Source organism: Bombina bombina, chromosome 3, assembly GCF_027579735.1.
Source record: "Bombina bombina isolate aBomBom1 chromosome 3, aBomBom1.pri, whole genome shotgun sequence".
NCBI lineage: Eukaryota > Metazoa > Chordata > Amphibia > Anura > Bombinatoridae > Bombina > Bombina bombina.
In genome coordinates this window covers 536,955,894-536,974,156 of record NC_069501.1, presented here as the reverse complement: position 1 = coordinate 536,974,156, position 18,263 = coordinate 536,955,894, and the positions used below count along the sequence as shown (strand labels likewise).

Below are 18,263 nucleotides of genomic sequence, written 5' to 3'. Positions count from 1 at the left end.
CCATGGAGGTTACCCCTTCGCAGGGATCTGCTGGAACAGGGTCCCATTCAACATCAAAATCTCAATTCTCTGAGGCTGACACAGTGGAAATTGAACGCTTAGTCTTAGCCAAGATAGGCTTTTCTGAATGTGTGGTTGATACTCTAATTCAGGCAAGGAAGCCAGTCACTCGTCGCGTCAACCTTAAGGTGTGGAGGACTTGTCCTGGTGTGAGAAGCATGGGATATCCTTGGCACAAGATGAAGGTATCCAGGATCCTGTCCTTTTTTCCAGGAGGGTTTGGAGAAGGGTCTTGCCGCTAGTTCCTTTAAAGGGACAGATTTCGGCATTATCGGTCTTGTTGCACAGGAGATTTGCTGAGCTTCCTGACATTCAATCTTTTGTTCAGGCTCTATCTAGAATCAGGCCTGTCTTTAGGCAGTCTGCTCCCCCATGGAGCTTAAGCTTGGTCCTTAAGGTATTGCAGAGGGTTCTGTTAGAGCCTATGCATTCCATTGACATTAATATTCTGTCCTGGAAGGTTCTCTTCCTGTTGGCTATTGCATCGGCACGTAGAGTATCTGAGCTTGCTGCCTTGCAATTCGTGCCTCCTTACCTGGTTTTTCATGCGGATAAGGCTGTTCTTCGCACCAGTTTGGGGTTTCTTCCCAAGGTGGTGTCTAACCGTAACATCAATCAGGAAATAATTGTTCCATCTTTGTGTCCTAACCCTTCTTCTTCTTCGAGTTTACTTCATAATCTGGATGTAGTTCGTGCCTTAAAGTTCTATCTTTTGGCTACAAAGGAAATTAGAGAGTCTACAACCCTCTACTACTTATTTGACTTTGGTTGAGGAGCTTGATTCACTTGTCCTATGAGACAGTGGGACATAAGCCTCCTCAAAGGATCATGGCTCAGTCAACTAGAGCTGTGGCTTCGTCTTGGGCATTCAAGAATTAGGCCTCTATGGAGCAGATTTGTAAGGCTACCTGGTCCTCCTCATACACTCTTACAAAGTTTTACAAATTTGACGTTTTTGCTTCTGGGAGACAGGTTTTGCAGGCTCTGGTGCCCACAGATTAGGGGTCCGCCTTTTACCCTGCCGGTTTCATTCAGTGTCCTTCAAGCTATGTTTCCCAAAAGTAATGAATGAAGCCGTAACTCTGGTGGGCAGACCTAAATTTAATTTTTATTCTTCTGGCACCATTTATACCCTGATATTTCTCCTACTGTTCCTTGTTCCCTTAGCAGAATGACTGGGGGATGAGGGGAGTGGGGGAGGTATTTAAGCCTTTGGCTGGGGTGTCTTTGCCTCCTCCTGGTGGCCAGGTTCTTAATTCACAAAAGTAATGAATGAAGCCGTGGACTCTCCTCCCCACGATGGAAATAAAATTCAGGCAAGCATAATTTTATTCTTTATAGTGTCTATTATATGCAGTTAAATGAAAATTGCTGTATACTGCCCCTTTAAGCTAAAGTAAGACTTCAAGATGACTAAGGTGTAGACTGTCACTTTAAAACCTCAAGCATAAAAACATCAAACACGTAGTACAATACCGGTCTCTAAAATGTTATTGTTTTTGTGTTAAGAGTGATGTTTTTATGCTTGAGGGAGGTTTTTAAAAAGTTTAATTTACAAAACCAGCCATTCCTCCCCCCCCTTCCCCCGTTTGTTTGCACTCTGTTTTTTCAGGTGATTCAGAAATGTAGTTAAGTTTGGCTATTGAAAAACCGTTGCAGTAAAATGTATCTTTGTTTTAAAATTAGTCTTGGCTTATATATTTTTCCATAGCAACATAACAGAAATGTCCTGCAACTACATAGTATTTACTGTCCCATATATGTTTGCTAATCTTATTTCTACAAACGTCTCAAATTTAACGTCATATAAACTGTAATACCCTGAATAGTAGATTTTGGATTATGTAAAATTGCTTTTAACTGATAAAATATGACCCTCGTTTTTAATGAGTTAAACTTACCATTTATATAGATCTCCCACTACAGTATAAACCTTTTGATATATGTATTTTTGAAAATACAATTATTAAGCAGCATTGTCTTTTTATTTTGCTCACAGATTCAGATGATGAAATTCCAGTCGGGAAGAAATCAAGGAATAAAAAAATACTTGAGGAAAGTGATAGTGATGCAGAGTTGGAGAAGAGAGGTATTTCTGCCAGTGCCTCTGTGGATATGGAAAGTGATCAGGAAGACAAGGAGAATGTTTCATTGCATCAGAAGAAGCCAAGACGAATCCGTACAATGATGCTGGATAGTGATGATAGTGACAAAGAGGAGACCACAAACAAAGAAGAACCTGCAAGTGTTACAAAACTTGAGTCTGACCAGGGCTACACAGAGAAAGAGATTTCTAAGGAACATAAGGGGGGACATAAAACCTCAAGAAAACAAGCTGGCAGCATGCAGGAGAGGATAGGGAAGAGCAAGTCAAAAAGACAAACTGAAAAAGAGGAAAACAAAAAGGGAGCCAGCAGAAAAATTAAAAAGGATAAAAAGCAAAAATCAGAGGTACAAATTAGTCATTAGTTTTTATTCTGTGGCCTTCTTCCCCACTGAGCAGATAAGACATGAGTTTTTAACAAACAGTTCCACAGTTCTTATTAAAAGTACATTTGGCAAATGTATTTTTATATCAATATATAATTTACATTTTGCTCATGGGTTATTGGGCTGTTTTGGACCAGGAGTTGTGTATTTGTTTGTTCTAGCTAGCAAATATACACATTTATGACAATCTAGTAATTGTCCCGTAGCATTATAGAATATTACAAATGTGCTGTTTAAAAAACACTTTCTAATTCTAAACCTTTTGTGCTATGATTTGACTTGAAGAAGCACCCATGGTCTATCAGGACTAAGAAGTCTGTTCATATTGGCTGATTGCTGGTTGATTTTAATGCGTTTAGATTATTGATAGAACCTTTTTGTTTGTTAAGCGTTTTCAAGTTGGCACATAAAAGTGTGCACTTGCATCTTCTAATCATAAGGGACTGAGACAAAGTAGCAGTTTCCAGGTGCTATTAAAGGGATAGTAAACACCAAAAATGTTGTTGTTAAAAAAAAAAAGGAAAATCCCTTTGCCATTCCCCAGTTTTGCATAATTTACCTCTGTAATTACCTTGTATCTAAGTTTCTGCTGACTGCCTCCTTATCTCAGATCTTTTGACACACTTGCATTTCAGGTAATTAGTGCTGACTCTTAAATAACTTCATGTAAATGAGCACAATGTTATCTATGTAACACATGAACTAATGCCCTCTAGCTGTTAAAAACTGTCAAATGCATTCAGATTAGAGGCGGCCTTTACAGGCTTAGAAATTAGCATATGAACCTACCTAGGTTTAGATTTCTTTGATTTGGATTGCGAATGACTACATCTGACAGGAAGGACCTTAGTCTTTTGTGTTAATACAAAGTCTTATCCTTTCCTTTGTATACCATTACAATGTAGTAAAACATTTTTTTTTTGGGGGGGGGGGTTTAGCTTGCTGTTTTTATAAAGGGACATGAAAGTAAAAATGTAAATGTCATGGTTCAGACAGTACCATTTTAAACAGGGTGGATTTGATTTAAGGGGACACTCAAAAATAAACTTTCAGGATTCAGACAGAGCAGGCAATTTTCAACAACTTTCCAATTTACTTCCATTAACAAAATGTTCAGTCTTTTTATATTTACACTTTAGTCACCAGCTCCTACTGAGCATGTGCAAGAATTCAGTTTATATGTATATGCATGTGTGATTGGGTGATGGCTGTCACATGATACAGGAGTGGTGGAAATAGATATAAAAACGACTTATTTAAAGTTCTGACTAGGTGCTATTGTATTGTCTTTTTAGTTTTATCACTTGATTATGCAAATCTACTGTATATATTGGTCCTTTAAATCACTAATTGGCAAAACCCTATTTAAATATTTTTTGTTTCTAATAAAAGGCTCATGCTGTTTGTTATAATCTTAGTATTTACAACCAGGTGAAGGTTTCTTTTTTTAGATTTTTTTTTTTTTTTTTTTTTTTTTTAAATTTTGTTATCAGAAAATTACTGATTTGGTTATATACCATTAGAAGTACATAGATCATTTATAAAATTATGTAAACTATCAAGTTTTAATCAATATTTGGACTAGAGCTGCAGCAACTAATCGTCATAATAGATTATGAAAATAGTTGTCAACGAATCTCATAATTGATTAGTTGGTTTGCAATTAGTTGGTCTGTGCACAACACCAGCTGCTTCACTCCACTGAGCTCCTGCACAAGGACGTCTAAAGACCTATACTTTTCACTTTTTCAGGACAGTATAAGTTTACAACTACCTCTGGCTTATGTGCAACCCAGATATAATAGTCATCATTTGGATTGTTTATATTAAATCAGGTGATTTGGAACTATGCTTTGCATAATATAGTGCTGAGCTTGTTATTTATACCTAGCCCGTTGTGCACTATTATCTGTTTGCACAATTATTAGCGGATTGCTTGCTATTGCTCATATGTACTGTATAAATAAATGTGTAAGTCTTTGTCCTGGGTTTGATATATAGTCCTTAGTGCTTTTGATTTGTTTTCGTTTTTTTAATATTTTTAATCAATTGTGATATGTACCAGATTCAGCCTTTATAAGTAAATATCTGTTATTTTTAGAGTGGACTAGATATTTCCCCCCTAACCTTATAGCTGGTTATTTACCATTGCATATAGATATTAAAGATATTTTCTATGTACCTTGCCAAGGTGGAAGTACTACCTCTTTTCAAACAGTTATAAAATGTGCTCTGCTGGTTAAAAAATGAACAAACAGTTGTGTTAATGTAAAGTTTTAGTCTGAAGTTTATATTTGTGACACTCAGTATGTGGATTCTATTTAAAATATAGGAAACAATTTATTCTTTTTTATCAGATTAGTCAATTAATCGAAAAAATAATCGGCCGATTAATCGATTATGAAAATAATCGTTGGTTGCAGCCCAAATTTGGACATATTTTCTGCAGTACTTTATTGGAATGAACAAAAAACAAGTTCCTTAATTTAAGTAGTTTTTTATTTAACTAAAATGATGGATTTCACTTTAATTTTTACAAGTTTCCCTTTCCACCTTACACTTGGCTCCTTGTGCGAATCGATTCCACTTCAAACAATCTATTCATTGAACTTCTTGAGACTTTGCACTCGATTACCCTAAAATACAGTAGCATTGCATAAATGACAAATACATCTTAAAAAAAAAAAAAGCAATGCTAAAGCACTTTGAATTTTAATCTCCCCCCCCCCATCCCCCCTCCAGGAAATGTCATTTTTTTTATATTCATAACAGTAGCCAGGAACGAATAGCAGCTCAATAGCTTGTTCCATGGCCCGGTTGCCACCTGGGAATGGCTTCTTTCTACCCAGTTGTGCTTTTCAGAGGAAAACTTTCCCTGTAGTATATCAGTCTGATCCCGCCGACATGGTCAAAGCCCAGCCCTGAAATACCATGCAATTCTCCTCTAAACACTGAAAACGACAACCCCAGATGCCTCGTTGGTGATGGGCAGCCATATCCCCCTTTAAGCACATTGGGCAAGGAGTCCATGTCTGGTTTCCCCCATCACCCTTGGGGAGACTATCCCCAGGGTCATATTTATATATGCAAAACAAAAAGAGAAGCAGTCTGCCTTGAACAAACAGCAGCTCAATAGCTTGTTCTAGGGCCCGGTTGCCACCTGGGAGTAGTTTCTTTCTGCCCATTTGTGCTTTTCACAGAAGAAAACTTTCCATAAAGTATATCAGTCTGATCCCGCCGACATGGTCAACCCAGCCCTGAAATACCAGACAATTCTCTTCTGAACAGGGAAAACGACAACCCCAGACGATTGTTTTGGTCTTCTCTGTGAGGTGCAGCCTTATCCCTCTAAGCCCATAGGAGGCCGAAACGATCGTCTGGGTTTGTCATATTCCTTGTTCAGAGGAGAATTGCCTGGTATTTTGGGGCTGGACTGACCTTACATGGCGGGATCATACTGATATACTTCATGAAAGTTTTCCTCTGTGAAAAGGACACAGATCTAAAAGTGGCTGCTCCTGGGTGGTAAATTGCTATAGAACTAGCTGATGAGCTGTTTTTTTCTGGTAGAGCGCTTCTGTGTTAGTATGCAAATTTCATTTTTCCTTCCCCTGTATCATGTGACAGCCATCAACTAATCACAAAATTAATATTTAAATAGTGTCCTCTTGCACATGGTCAGTAGGAGCTGGGCCTCAGTAACTGCATTTTAAAGAGTGCACATTTTGATAATGAAAGTAAATTGAAACTTTTTTTTTTTTTTAATCTGAAACATGAATGTTTCATTTTAAATTTAGTATCCCTTTTAGGAGACATAGATATGCAGAGGAACTATGGGGGTAAGGTTTTTTTTTGCAATTTTACAAGAAGTAATCTGGCTCTGAAAAGAGCAGATTTCCGCGAGCGGTCACTTGCTTCCGCATTCTGGGGCATCTGAATATTCCATGTCTGTTTTGATTAACATAAATCATCGTTAGAAATACAATTTCACTCCCTTGGAACACAATTGCCATATTCATCGTACAACAGTGGCAGTAAGATCGAGATAATGTAAAGTGGATTTTAACTTGCATCTTTTGCAGTTGTCTTTCCTCCTGCAAAAATTCTAATAGTTTAAATGTTGTATTTTTCATAGCAAGAAAATGTGAAACTGCATTTACTTAAGACATTTATGGTTTATAAAATGTATCTTTTAATTTTGTTTGCAGCTACACTTCATCAAAAACTTTTTTTTTATAAAACATGAGCAATTTTAAAGGATTTTGTGAGGAATAATGTGACGCACAATTGTCTAGTAACTAAGTAAGATTTTGTGCTTCCCTAGGATTTGGCTGATGAGAGGCTTCCCTTGAATGACAGTGGCTATCTTCTAGCTGATGAAGATCTCTTTGAGACTGGGGAAGGGGTAGGAAGCGATATTGAAGAAGAGGAGGAATCTTTAGAGGCCATACGGTCTAAAGTTAAAAAGAGACTAAGCAGAAATCATGTAAGTACTTAACATATATCCTTATTAATACATTCAGACTCCCACCAGACACCATTATTTGCTATATTGTTCACCATGTGTCTATCTGTTCCTAATTTTTATGAAATGCCTTTTTAAGAGATGATTTTTAATAAGCGTAATGTGTATGTACAGTTTACAATATACCTGTATAACTTTTTTGCAACTAAAGTCTTTAAAAAAAAAAAAAAAAAACCTGCAAAGTTTTCCTCATTTGTTTATGGATACGTACCTCATGTTCACTTTAAACAGAGCTAGGGCTGGCTCACAGCCAGGAGTTGCTTGGCTCATTATAGATTTGATACTTACCCAGTAAGTATCTCCTCTAAGAGGAGCCGAGTTAGCCCTGCACAATGCATAGTTAAAAGGGACATTGTACACTAGATTTTTCTTTGCATAAATATTTTGTAAATTATCCATTTATACAGCCCATTTGGGAGTGTTTTTTTTGTAACAATGTATACTTTTGCTTATTTTTAAATAACATTGTGCTGACTTTCCATTGATGTCTACAGACTCCTGTTTGTGTATTCTGTCTTTTCATATGCGAGGGGGGGGGGGGGGGGGGTTCTGCCTGTTCCTGCTTTTTTGTTTTTGTGATTGTAAGTTATTTATCACTATTTTACCAAAAAAAAAACAAAGCACAGCATTAGAGAGGTTGTACATTTTTTAATAATTTTGGGGCAAAGTAGTTACTTTTGTTAAACTAGAGATCCATTCATCAGAAGTTCTTAATATTTAAAAACTTGTTGTTTTGTGTGGTACATAACTTATTTACAAATAACATATTTACAAGTGTATATATCCTAATGTGATTACAAATATACATTAAGGTGTTACAAAACAAATTATTATTTTTATTAGGTATAACAGCCACATGCTTGAGCATACATCTAAATATATTCAATCTCCTGTAAATTATAACACAAATATGTATTTGGTTGGCCAATGGTGACCATGATTAAATCTGTCTTATGCTATCTTCACTACATTGTCAATGGGATTCATGAGCATGCTGAATACATTCTAATCGGTCACTCAGACTGCCTTATATACCACCTGGTTGGAAAAACCTTGTGTGACTTGGCAAAATAATTACTCTTGAAAAAGGGCCATGGTTCTGAAAAGCATTGTAATTACTGCTTAGCCAGATAGACAACTGTTGGGAGACATCATCCCTTGTTTTTAATGCAAGAATACCTTTTTGTTTGATCTATTATGGTTTTTATATATTTTTTTAAATATTTAACTGTTTAAGCTCTTTTTATAGTCTACGTTATATAGTGTTATTATGAAATATAAAATGATCAAGTGTTTAGAGAGCTTTTGAGAGAGTACTTCTCTGCTTTTCAAGTTCAAATGATCAATTCCCTCAAAGAGCATAATTGTGCTCCACTCCACAGTTTGATTCTTTTTTTTTTTTAAATTAATAGACCGTTAACACTTAGAGTAATATAAAAGTTTAGTCTAGTTTAAAAAATCAATTCTGCAATATACTTGTGATCCTTTTTCCTGTAATTTAACCTTAAGAATTAAAGAACTAATTTTTTAGTACTAGTAGTGCACAGTGCAGGCTTCACAAGCTGAACCTTGGCTCTCATCTGTCTTACAGAGATAATATAAGGAACTGCGAAACAGTGAGGATTTTGCTAACAAAGGGGCTAGATGGGTTTAAATCCATTGACAAGTATGGATTGGCTTCTTCAAATAAGACAACTAGTAGGTAGCAAACAAGATGTTAATGCAGTTCCTGTGGGGGAAAAAATTGTGTAATTTCAATGTGTTGTCCCTTTAATGGGCAAGGTGGTAGTCATTTTATGCTTGCATTGAGTTTTTCAGATTTCCATCTAGAGCTGAAACCATAAATCACCCCCATAGTGTGTGTATAAAATTCAAATTGACTGGGCTAGGTGCACATCCTGTGACATGGGCACTTAACCCAGGGCAGGCTGGGTGCTAACTCCACCTCAGAAGCAGAACTTTTTTTTTTCACTTTTTTGCAATTTTTTTCTGCAGGTGATTTTGAAATGAAGTTACATTTTAATTAGGCAGTTAAACTGCGATGTGTTAACTAGAGAATAAAGCAATTTTTTTGTTTTTATAATCATGTTAACCCTAGGACCTACTAATGAGTATCAGCTGGCTAAAATTTAAGTGAAGATAAAGATACATTTAGCATATATTTGTTCAATGTTTATTGCACAAATCATAATAAAGGGACATTAAACACTAAATAAATGCTAGATAGAATGATGCATTCTAAGAAAAGATTAGTTTGAGAATGACATGTGGATGTATTTTCTTTCCTGTGGCATGGAGAGTCCACAACGTCATTCCAATTACTAGTGGGGACATTCAACTCCTGGCTAGCAGGAGGAGGCAAAGAGCACCCCAGCAAAAGCTGTTAAGCGCAACTACCTTACTCATAACCCCCAGTCATTCTCTTTGCCTCTGTCAATGGAGGTTGTGCGAAGATGGTGTCTGAAGATTGTAATCCTTTTATGGGTACTTTTCCCTGCAAGCAAGGATTGGGGTTATGCTGTGTCCATGTCAATAACTTTAGTAAGAGTAATGGTGGCTTTTAGCAGTTAGAAGACGGCGAGGTAGTCTTTGCTTAAACGTCTAACAATGCTACCCCTTTATAGAAACCAGGATTGGTTACTCTGTTTTTTCTCTTGTTATGCTGTCAGTATTTCTAACCGCGATATGCCCTTAGTGATAAGTGCCACGGGATCTCTGGTGCTAGGTTAGCTTTCCCTCTACTGGGTCTGGGTATAGGATCGTTTTGTCTTAGTAAGCATCTGTTAGGTGGATGCTCTTATAGGAATTTTTTTAAGTTGCACATACAAAGAAAGCTTTCTGGGTGTTTCTTGTCAGTGTGTACTAATTATTTCAGTTAGTGTTGCGCTATACACTACTTTAATTTGATTTTCATGCGATCCTCTTTTTTTTTTTTTTTTTTTTTTTTTTTTCTGAAGGGACCCGCAGACTGCAGATATGACATGTTTCCTCTTTGCGTGTACAAATTAGTCAGAGTAATGTGGGCTAAATATTTCAGTTATGCTTTAATAAAGATAAATGTGTTTTAATATGTACATTACATGTAGTCAATTGCTGCAAAGCCAATATTGCAGTATTAATGTTCATGGTTCATGGCGTTTTTTGTAAAGTTTTTTACAATAATTCCTTATGCCTGCACTTTTATTTCAAGATGTATTTCTCTTGAAAATAGCGGTATCATAGTTTTTACTGCCCTCAGGTGGCAATTTTATGTAACTTCAGGTTCCACCTTGTTTTTAATTTATGATAAGGGTGAACTATCTTTTTCTCTCATTCTGATACTTCATATTCAGTCTGATATACATTTCTGTGCAGTCTGGACAGGAATTTCTCCAAGATTAGTTATTTTTTAATGCTTTTTGTTTTCATATGTTTGCCTTTTTTAGAACTGTTTTAAGATGATGCTTCTGCTTCTCATAAGCTTGAGATTGGATGTTTGGGGTTTATAGCATTTTATTTTTTCCCCTATCTTTCTAAGTAGATATTTTTTAATAAATTTTATGTCTACTTATTTATCTTTTGTCTGCAGTGTATCTTAAATATATTTCGTTAGGGATTATTACATTTTATGTTTATTTTCCGTTAATTCTTATAACAAAATTTCATATACACTTATCTGCTTATATATCCTTTGCTATGCATATTCTGTTTTGAGGGATTATTAGGATTTTCATGACTATTGCTAGTTTTCTGCAGTGATAAAAGATACTTTTTATTGATCCTTTTTGTTACGAGTCATATATAATATAACTTAATGTTCTACTTTTACTGAGGCTTTCCTTCTCGGTTTAGGGGCTCTGTGTCTCTGTACTAATGTCTGTGACATGTATGCTCTATCTTGTGTATAGGGGATTCATTGTTGCATGTTTGTTGTTTTCATGTATCATTCTTATCAGAACGCTATTATATTTATTTCTTTATCTATTATAGGAATACTTTTAATTATTCTCACATTGAGGTGATATTGTTAGCGTATGTAATATGGGATGTTTAATGTATCATCCTTATTTATTTTCCTGTTTTTATTATAGGAATTTCATATATTTCCCCTCATGAATTGAGGAGCTCTTTGCTCTTATCTGTACCATTCGTTGTACTTTTGACACATATCTATTTTGATGAATGGACACTTTTTAGATATATAGAGAGAGGTGTGTGTGTGTGTGTATATATATATATATATATGTATATATATATATATATGTATATATATATATATATATATATGTATATATATATATATATATATATATATATATATATATATATATATATATATATATATATATATATATATATATATATATATATATATATATTCTCATATTGATGGGTATTTTGCTCATGTCTATCATTTCTCGGCCTTTTGGCTAAGATCAAGTGTAGTATCTGTTATCAATTTAATATCTGCTACGTCCTCTATCTGGGGACCATAGTGTCACATGTACAATCTTTTCATTTACACCAGCTGTACTTACTCTACCGCCTGGTAACCTTTAGGTTTGCAGTTTGGTTCCTGCTGCAGTTACTTGCACCTTAAATGTGTGCCTGCAAACTGTTTTAAACTATACTTTTTATATAGGGAATGCTCCTATAGTTTGATGGTTCTAATATCTGTTTAAAGGGACATTGAACCCAATTTTTTCTTCTTGGTGATTCAGATAGAGCATGCAATTTCTCTTGTTAAGTGTAGTCAGTCCACGGGTCATCCATTACTTATGGAATATATCTCTTCCTAACAGGAAGCTGCAAGAGGATCACCCAAGCAGAGCTGCTATATAGCTCCTCCCCTCACATGTCATATTCAGTCATTCTCTTGCAGCCTAACTAAAGATAGGTCGCTGTGAGAGGTCTGTGGTGTTTTTTAACTTAGTTTATTTCTTCAATCAAAAGTTTGTTATTTTAAATGGCACCGGAGTGTGCTGTTTGTTCTCAGGCAGCATTAGAAGAAGAATCTGCCTGCGTTTTCTATGATCTTAGCAGACGTAACTAAGATCCACTGGCTGTTTCTCATCTGAGGAGTGAGGTAACTTCAGAAAAGGGGAATAGCATGCAGGGCCCCCCTGCAAACGAGGTATGTGCAGTAAATTATTTTTCTGAGGAATGGAATTGACAGAGAAAATACTGCTGATACCAATGTAAAGTAAGTTCAGCCTTAAATGCAGTGATAGCGACTGGTATTAGGCTGATGAGTGTGTGTACACTGAATGTATTTTTCTAAGGAATGGAATTGACTCTGAAAATACTGTTAATACTGAAATAATGTATGAGCCTTAACTGCAGTAAAAGCGACTGGTAGCAGGCTTATTAATAACACTTCATAACTTTTAAAATGTATGTTTAAAACGTTTACTGGCATGTTAATCGTTTTTTGTGAGGTACTTGGTGATAAAACTTATTGGGGCATGATTTTTACCACATGGCCATCTTTGTTTTCTGCATAGAAACAGTTTCTGAGCTTCCCCACTGTTGTAATATGAGTGGGAGGGGCCTATTTTAGCACTTTTTTGCGCAGAAAAAATTCAGTCACAATCTGTCTACTTCATCCTCCATGATCCAGATCGTCTCTGGAGAGCTCAGGAGTCTTCAAAATTCATTTTGAGGGAGGTAATCAGTCACAGCAGACCTGTGACAGTGTGTTTTGACTGTGTTAAAAACGTTAATTATTAAATTGTTATCCTTTTTTGGGTATTAAGGGGTTAATCATCCATTTGCTGGTGGGTGCAATCCTTTGCTAACTTAATACATTTACTGTGAAAAATTGGTTGCTATAACTATTTTGGTTCATTGTTATTTCAACTGTGACAGATTTTTGTGCTTCTTAAAGGCACAGTAGCGTTTTTTATATTGCTTGTAAATTTATTTAGAAAAGTATTTCCAAGCTTGCTAGTCTCATTGCTAGTCTGTTTAAACATGTCTGACTCAGATGAATCTCTTTGTTCACTATGTTTAAAGGCCAATGTGGAGCCCAATAGAAATTTGTGTACTAATTGCATTGATGTTACTTTAAATAAAAGTCAATCTTTACATGTAAAGAAATTATCACCAGACAACGAGGGGGAAGTTATGCCGACTAACTCTCTCCTCACGTGTCAGTACCTTCGCCTCCCGCTCAGGAGGTGCGTGATTTTGTGGCGCCAAGTACATCAGGGAGGCCCTTACAAATCACTTTGCAAGACATGGCTACTGTTATGACAGAAGTATTATCTAAATTGCCAGAATTAAGAGGCAAGCGCGATAGCTCTGGGTTAAGGACAGATAGCACGGATGAGGTGAGAGCCATGTCAGATACTGCGTCATAGTTTGCAGAACTGGTGTGCCTTTTTCCCCTCCTCCCATATTTAGGAAAATGTTTCCTATAGACGCCACCACACAAGACTTATGGCAGACGGTCCCTAAGGTGGAGGGAGCAGTTTCTACTTTAGCTAAGCGTACCACTATCCCGGTGGAGGATAGTTGTGCCTTTTCAGATCCAATGGATAAGAAATTAGAGGGTTACCTTAAGAAAATGTTTGTTCAACAAGGTTTTATCTTACAGCCCCTTGCATGCATTGCGCCTGTCACTGCTGGGGCGGAATTCTGGTTTGAGTCTCTGGAAGAGGCCATTCGCACAGCTCCATTGGATGAAATTATGAACAAGCTTAAAGCACTTAAGCTAGCTAATGCATTTGTTTCTGATGCCGTCATACATTTAACCAAACTTACGGCTAAGAACTCCGGATTCGCCATCCAAGCGCGCAGAGCGCTATGGCTTAAATCCTGGTCAGCTGACGTGACTTCTAAATCTAAATTGCTTAATATTCCTTTCAAAGGGCAGACCTTATTCGGGCCCGGCTTGAAAGAAATTATAGCTGACATTACGGGAGGTAAGGGCTATGCTCTACCTCAGGACAGGGCCAAATCAAAGGCCAAACAGTCTAATTTTCGTGCCTTTCGTAACTTCAAGGCAGGAGCAGCATCAACTTCCTCCGCTCCAAAACAGGAAGGAGCTGTTGCTCGTTACAGACAGGGCTGGAAAGTTAACCAGTCCTGGAACAAGGGCAAGCAGGCCAAGAAACCTGCTGCTGCCTCTAAGACAGCATGAAGAGAGGGCCCCCTATCCGGAAACGGATCTAGTGGGGGGCAGACTTTCTCTCTTCGCCCAGGCTTGGGCAAGAGATGTCCAGGATCCCTGGGCGTTGGAGATCATATCTCAGGGATATCTCCTGGACTTCAAAACTTCTCCTCCACGAGGGAGATTTCATCTTTCAAGGTTATCAGCAAACCAAATAAAGAAAGAGGCGTTTCTACGCTGTGTACAAGACCTCTTATTAATGGGGGTGATCCACCCAGTTCCGCGGACGGAACACGGGCAAGGATTCTATTAAAATCTATTTGTGGTTCCCAAGAAAGAGGGAACCTTCAGACCAATCTTGGACTTAAAAATCCTAAACAAATTCTTAAGAGTTCCATCATTCAAAATGGAAACTATTCGAACCATCCTTCCCATGATCCAAGAGGGTCAGTACATGACCACAGTGGACTTAAAGGATGCCTACCTTCACATACCAATTCACAATGATCATTATCGGTACCTAAGATTTGCTTTCCTAGACAGGCATTACCAGTTTGTAGCTCTTCCCTTCGGGTTAGCTACTGCTCCAAGAATCTTTACAAAAGTTCTGGGCTCACTTCTGGCGGTACTAAGACCGCGAGGCATAGCGGTGACTCCGTACCTAGACGACATTCTGATACAAGCGTCAAGTTTTCAAACTGCCAAGTCTCATACAGAGATAGTTCTGGCATTTCTGAGGTCGCATGGGTGGAAGGTGAACGTGGAAAAGAGTTCTCTATTACCACTTACAAGGGTTCCCTTTCTAGGGACTCTTATAGATTCTGTAGAGATGAAAATTTACCTGACGGAGGCCAGGTTATCAAAACTTCTAAATGCTTGCCGTGTCCTTCATTCCATTCCACACCCGTCAGTAGCTCAGTGCATGGAAGTAATCGGCTTAATGGTAGCGGCAATGGACATAGTACCATTTGCGCGCCTGCATCTCAGACCGCTGCAATTGTGCATGCTAAGTCAGTGGAATGGGGATTACTCAGATTTGTCCCCCCTGCTAAATCTGGATCAAGAGACCAGAGATTCTCTTCTATGGTGGCTTTCTCGGCCACATCTGTCCAAGGGGATGACCTTTCGCAGGCCAGATTGGACGATAGTAACAACAGACGCCAGCCTTCTAGGCTGGGGCGCAGTCTGGAACTCCCTGAAGGCTCAGGGACTATGGACTCGGGAGGAGAAACTCCTCCCAATAAATATTCTGGAATTAAGAGCAATATTCAATGCTCTCCTAGCTTGGCCTCAGTTAGCAACTCTGAGGTTCATCAGATTTCAGTCGGACAACATCACGACTGTGGCTTACATCAACCATCAAGGGGGAACCAGAAGTTCCCTAGCGATGTTGGAAGTCTCAAAGATAATTCGCTGGGCAGAGTCTCACTCTTGCCACCTGTCAGCGATTTACATCCCAGGCGTGGAGAACTGGGAGGCGGATTTTCTAAGTCGCCAGACTTTTCATCCGGGGGAGTGGGAACTTCATCCGGAGGTCTTTGCTCAACCGATTCATCGTTGGGGCAAACCAGATCTGGATCTCATGGCGTCTCGCCAGAACGCCAAGCTTCCTTGTTACGGATCCAGGTCCAGGGACCCGGGAGCGGTGCTGATAGATGCTCTGACAGCCCCTTGGGTCTTCAACATGGCTTATGTGTTCCACCATTTCCGATGCTTCCTCGTTTGATTGCCAAGATCAAACAGGAGAGAGCTTTGGTGATTCTGATAGTGCCTGCGTGGCCACGCAGGACCTGGTATGCAGACCTAGTGGACATGTCGTCCTGCCCACCGTGGTCTCTGCCTCTGAGACAGGACCTTCTAATTCAGGGTCCTTTCAAGCATCCAAATCTAATTTCTCTGAGGCTGACTGCATGGAGATTGAACGCTTGATTCTATCAAAGCGTGGCTTCTCGGAGTCGGTTATTGATACCTTAATACAGGCTAGGAAGCCTGTTACCAGAAGAATTTACCATAAGATATGGCGTAAATATTTATATTGGTGCGAATCCAAGAGTTACTCATGGAGTAAGGTTAGGATTCCTAGGATATTGTCTTTTCTACAAGAGGGTTTAGAAAAGGGCTTATCTGCTAGTTCGTTAAAGGGACAGATTTCTGCTCTGTCTATTCTTCTACACAAACGTCTGGCAGAAGTTCCAGACGTTCAGGCTTTTTGTCAGGCTTTAACTAGGATTAAGCCTGTGTTTAAGACTGTTGCTCCGCCGTGGAGCTTAAACTTAGTTCTTAACGTTCTTCAAGGCGTTCCATTTGAACCCCTTCATTCCATTGATATCAAGCTGTTATCCTGGAAGGTTTTGTTTTTGATGGCTATTTCCTCGGCTCGAAGAGTCTCTGAGTTATCTGCCTTACATTGTGATTCTCCTTATCTGATTTTTCATCCAGACAAGGTAGTTCTGCGTACTAAACCTGGGTTCTTACCTAAGGTAGTTACTAACAGGAATATCAATCAAGAGATTGTTGTTCCATCACTGTGTCCTAACCCTTCTTCAAAGAAGGGAACGACTTTTGCATAATCTGGACGTAGTCCGTGCCCTGAAGTTCTATTTGCAGGCAACTAAAGATTTTCGTCAAACTTCTTCCCTGTTTGTCGTTTACTCTGGACAGAGAAGAGGTCAAAAGGCTTCGGCTACCTCTCTCTCTTTTTGGCTTCGTAGCATAATACGTTTAGCCTATGAGACTGCTGGACAGCAGCCTCCTGAAAGGATTACAGCTCATTCTACTAGAGCTGTGGCTTCCACCTGGGCCTTTAAAAATGAGGCCTCTGTTGAACAGATTTGCAAGGCTGCAACTTGGTCTTCACTTCACACTTTTTCAAAATTTTACAAATTTGACACTTTTGCTTCTTCGGAGGCTATTTTTGGGAGAAAGGTGCTTCAGGCAGTGGTTCCTTCCGTTTAAAGTTCCTGCCTTGTCCCTCCCTTCATCCGTGTACTTTAGCTTTGGTATTGGTATTCCATAAGTAATGGATGACCCGTGGACTGACTACACTTAACAAGAGAAAACATAATTTATGCTTACCTGATAAATTTATTTCTCTTGTAGTGTAGTCAGTCCACGGCCCGCCCTGTCTTTAAGGCAGATCTAAATTTTAATTAAACTCCAGTCACCACTGCACCCTATGGTTTCTCCTTTCTCGTCTGGTTTTGGTCGAATGACTGAATGACATGTGAGGGGAGGAGCTATATAGCAGCTCTGCTTGGGTGATCCTCTTGCAGCTTCCTGTTAGGAAGAGATATATTCCATAAGTAATGGATGACCCGTGGACTGACTACACTACAAGATAAATCAATTTATCAGGTAAGCATAAATTATGTTTTTAAGCAACTTTCTAATTTATTCCTATTAATTTTTCTTTGTTCTCTTGCTATCTTTATTTGAAAAAGGCATCTAAGCTTTTTTTGGGTTCAGAACTCTGAATAGCACTTTTTTTTATTGGTGGATGAATGTATCCACCAATCAGCAAGGACAACCCAGGTTGTTCATCAAAAATGGGCCAGCATCTAAACTTACATTCTTTTTCAAATAAAGATACTAAGAGAATGAAGACAATTTGATAATTGGAGTAAATTAGAAAGTTGCTTAAAATGTCATGCTCTATCTGAATCACAAAAGAAAAAATTTGGGTTCAGTGTCACTTTAAGACCCAGAATGTTCAGCATTTGAATTCCAATGGGCCTATTCTCAAGGGATTGGAGTCCCCTCTGACCTCTTTCTGAAGTTAGTTTTGACATTTCTTTGAGAGATTTCAGTTCTGCTGACTCCGGATCTCTTGTCCAACGGCGCATGCTTCTTGCGAATATGGGTCCTGTTGCTAGCCTCTCTGGCTAGGGATCAGTTTGGGGTTCCTTAATAGCATAATGCTGCTGAGAACACCTTAAGACTCAGAGTTCCGGAAACCCGTGACCATCTCTTGGGTACAGGTCCAACTTTGTATGTTCTCCAAAAAAAGAGAGAAATTTATCAGGTTTATCAAGTTTTGTTTTTTAAAGTTTCACTAGCTATTTAAAGGGACATTATACTCTAGATTTTTCTTTGCAT

The 18,263-nt window shown here is 38.3% G+C and overlaps 1 protein-coding gene and 1 pseudogene across 1 annotated transcript in view; both read left to right on the top strand.

The window, feature by feature from the left end:
* Window positions 1-18,263, top strand: part of CLSPN (claspin) — a 144,302-nt gene that overhangs the window by 14,676 nt on the left and 111,363 nt on the right. Inside the window, exons 3-4 of the mRNA XM_053707004.1 lie at window positions 2,060-2,511; window positions 6,875-7,036. Of these exons, the coding sequence (XP_053562979.1) occupies window positions 2,060-2,511; window positions 6,875-7,036 (614 nt within the window). The remainder of the gene's footprint in view (window positions 1-2,059; window positions 2,512-6,874; window positions 7,037-18,263) is intronic.
* Window positions 11,465-11,675, top strand: LOC128655059 (uncharacterized; annotated as a pseudogene).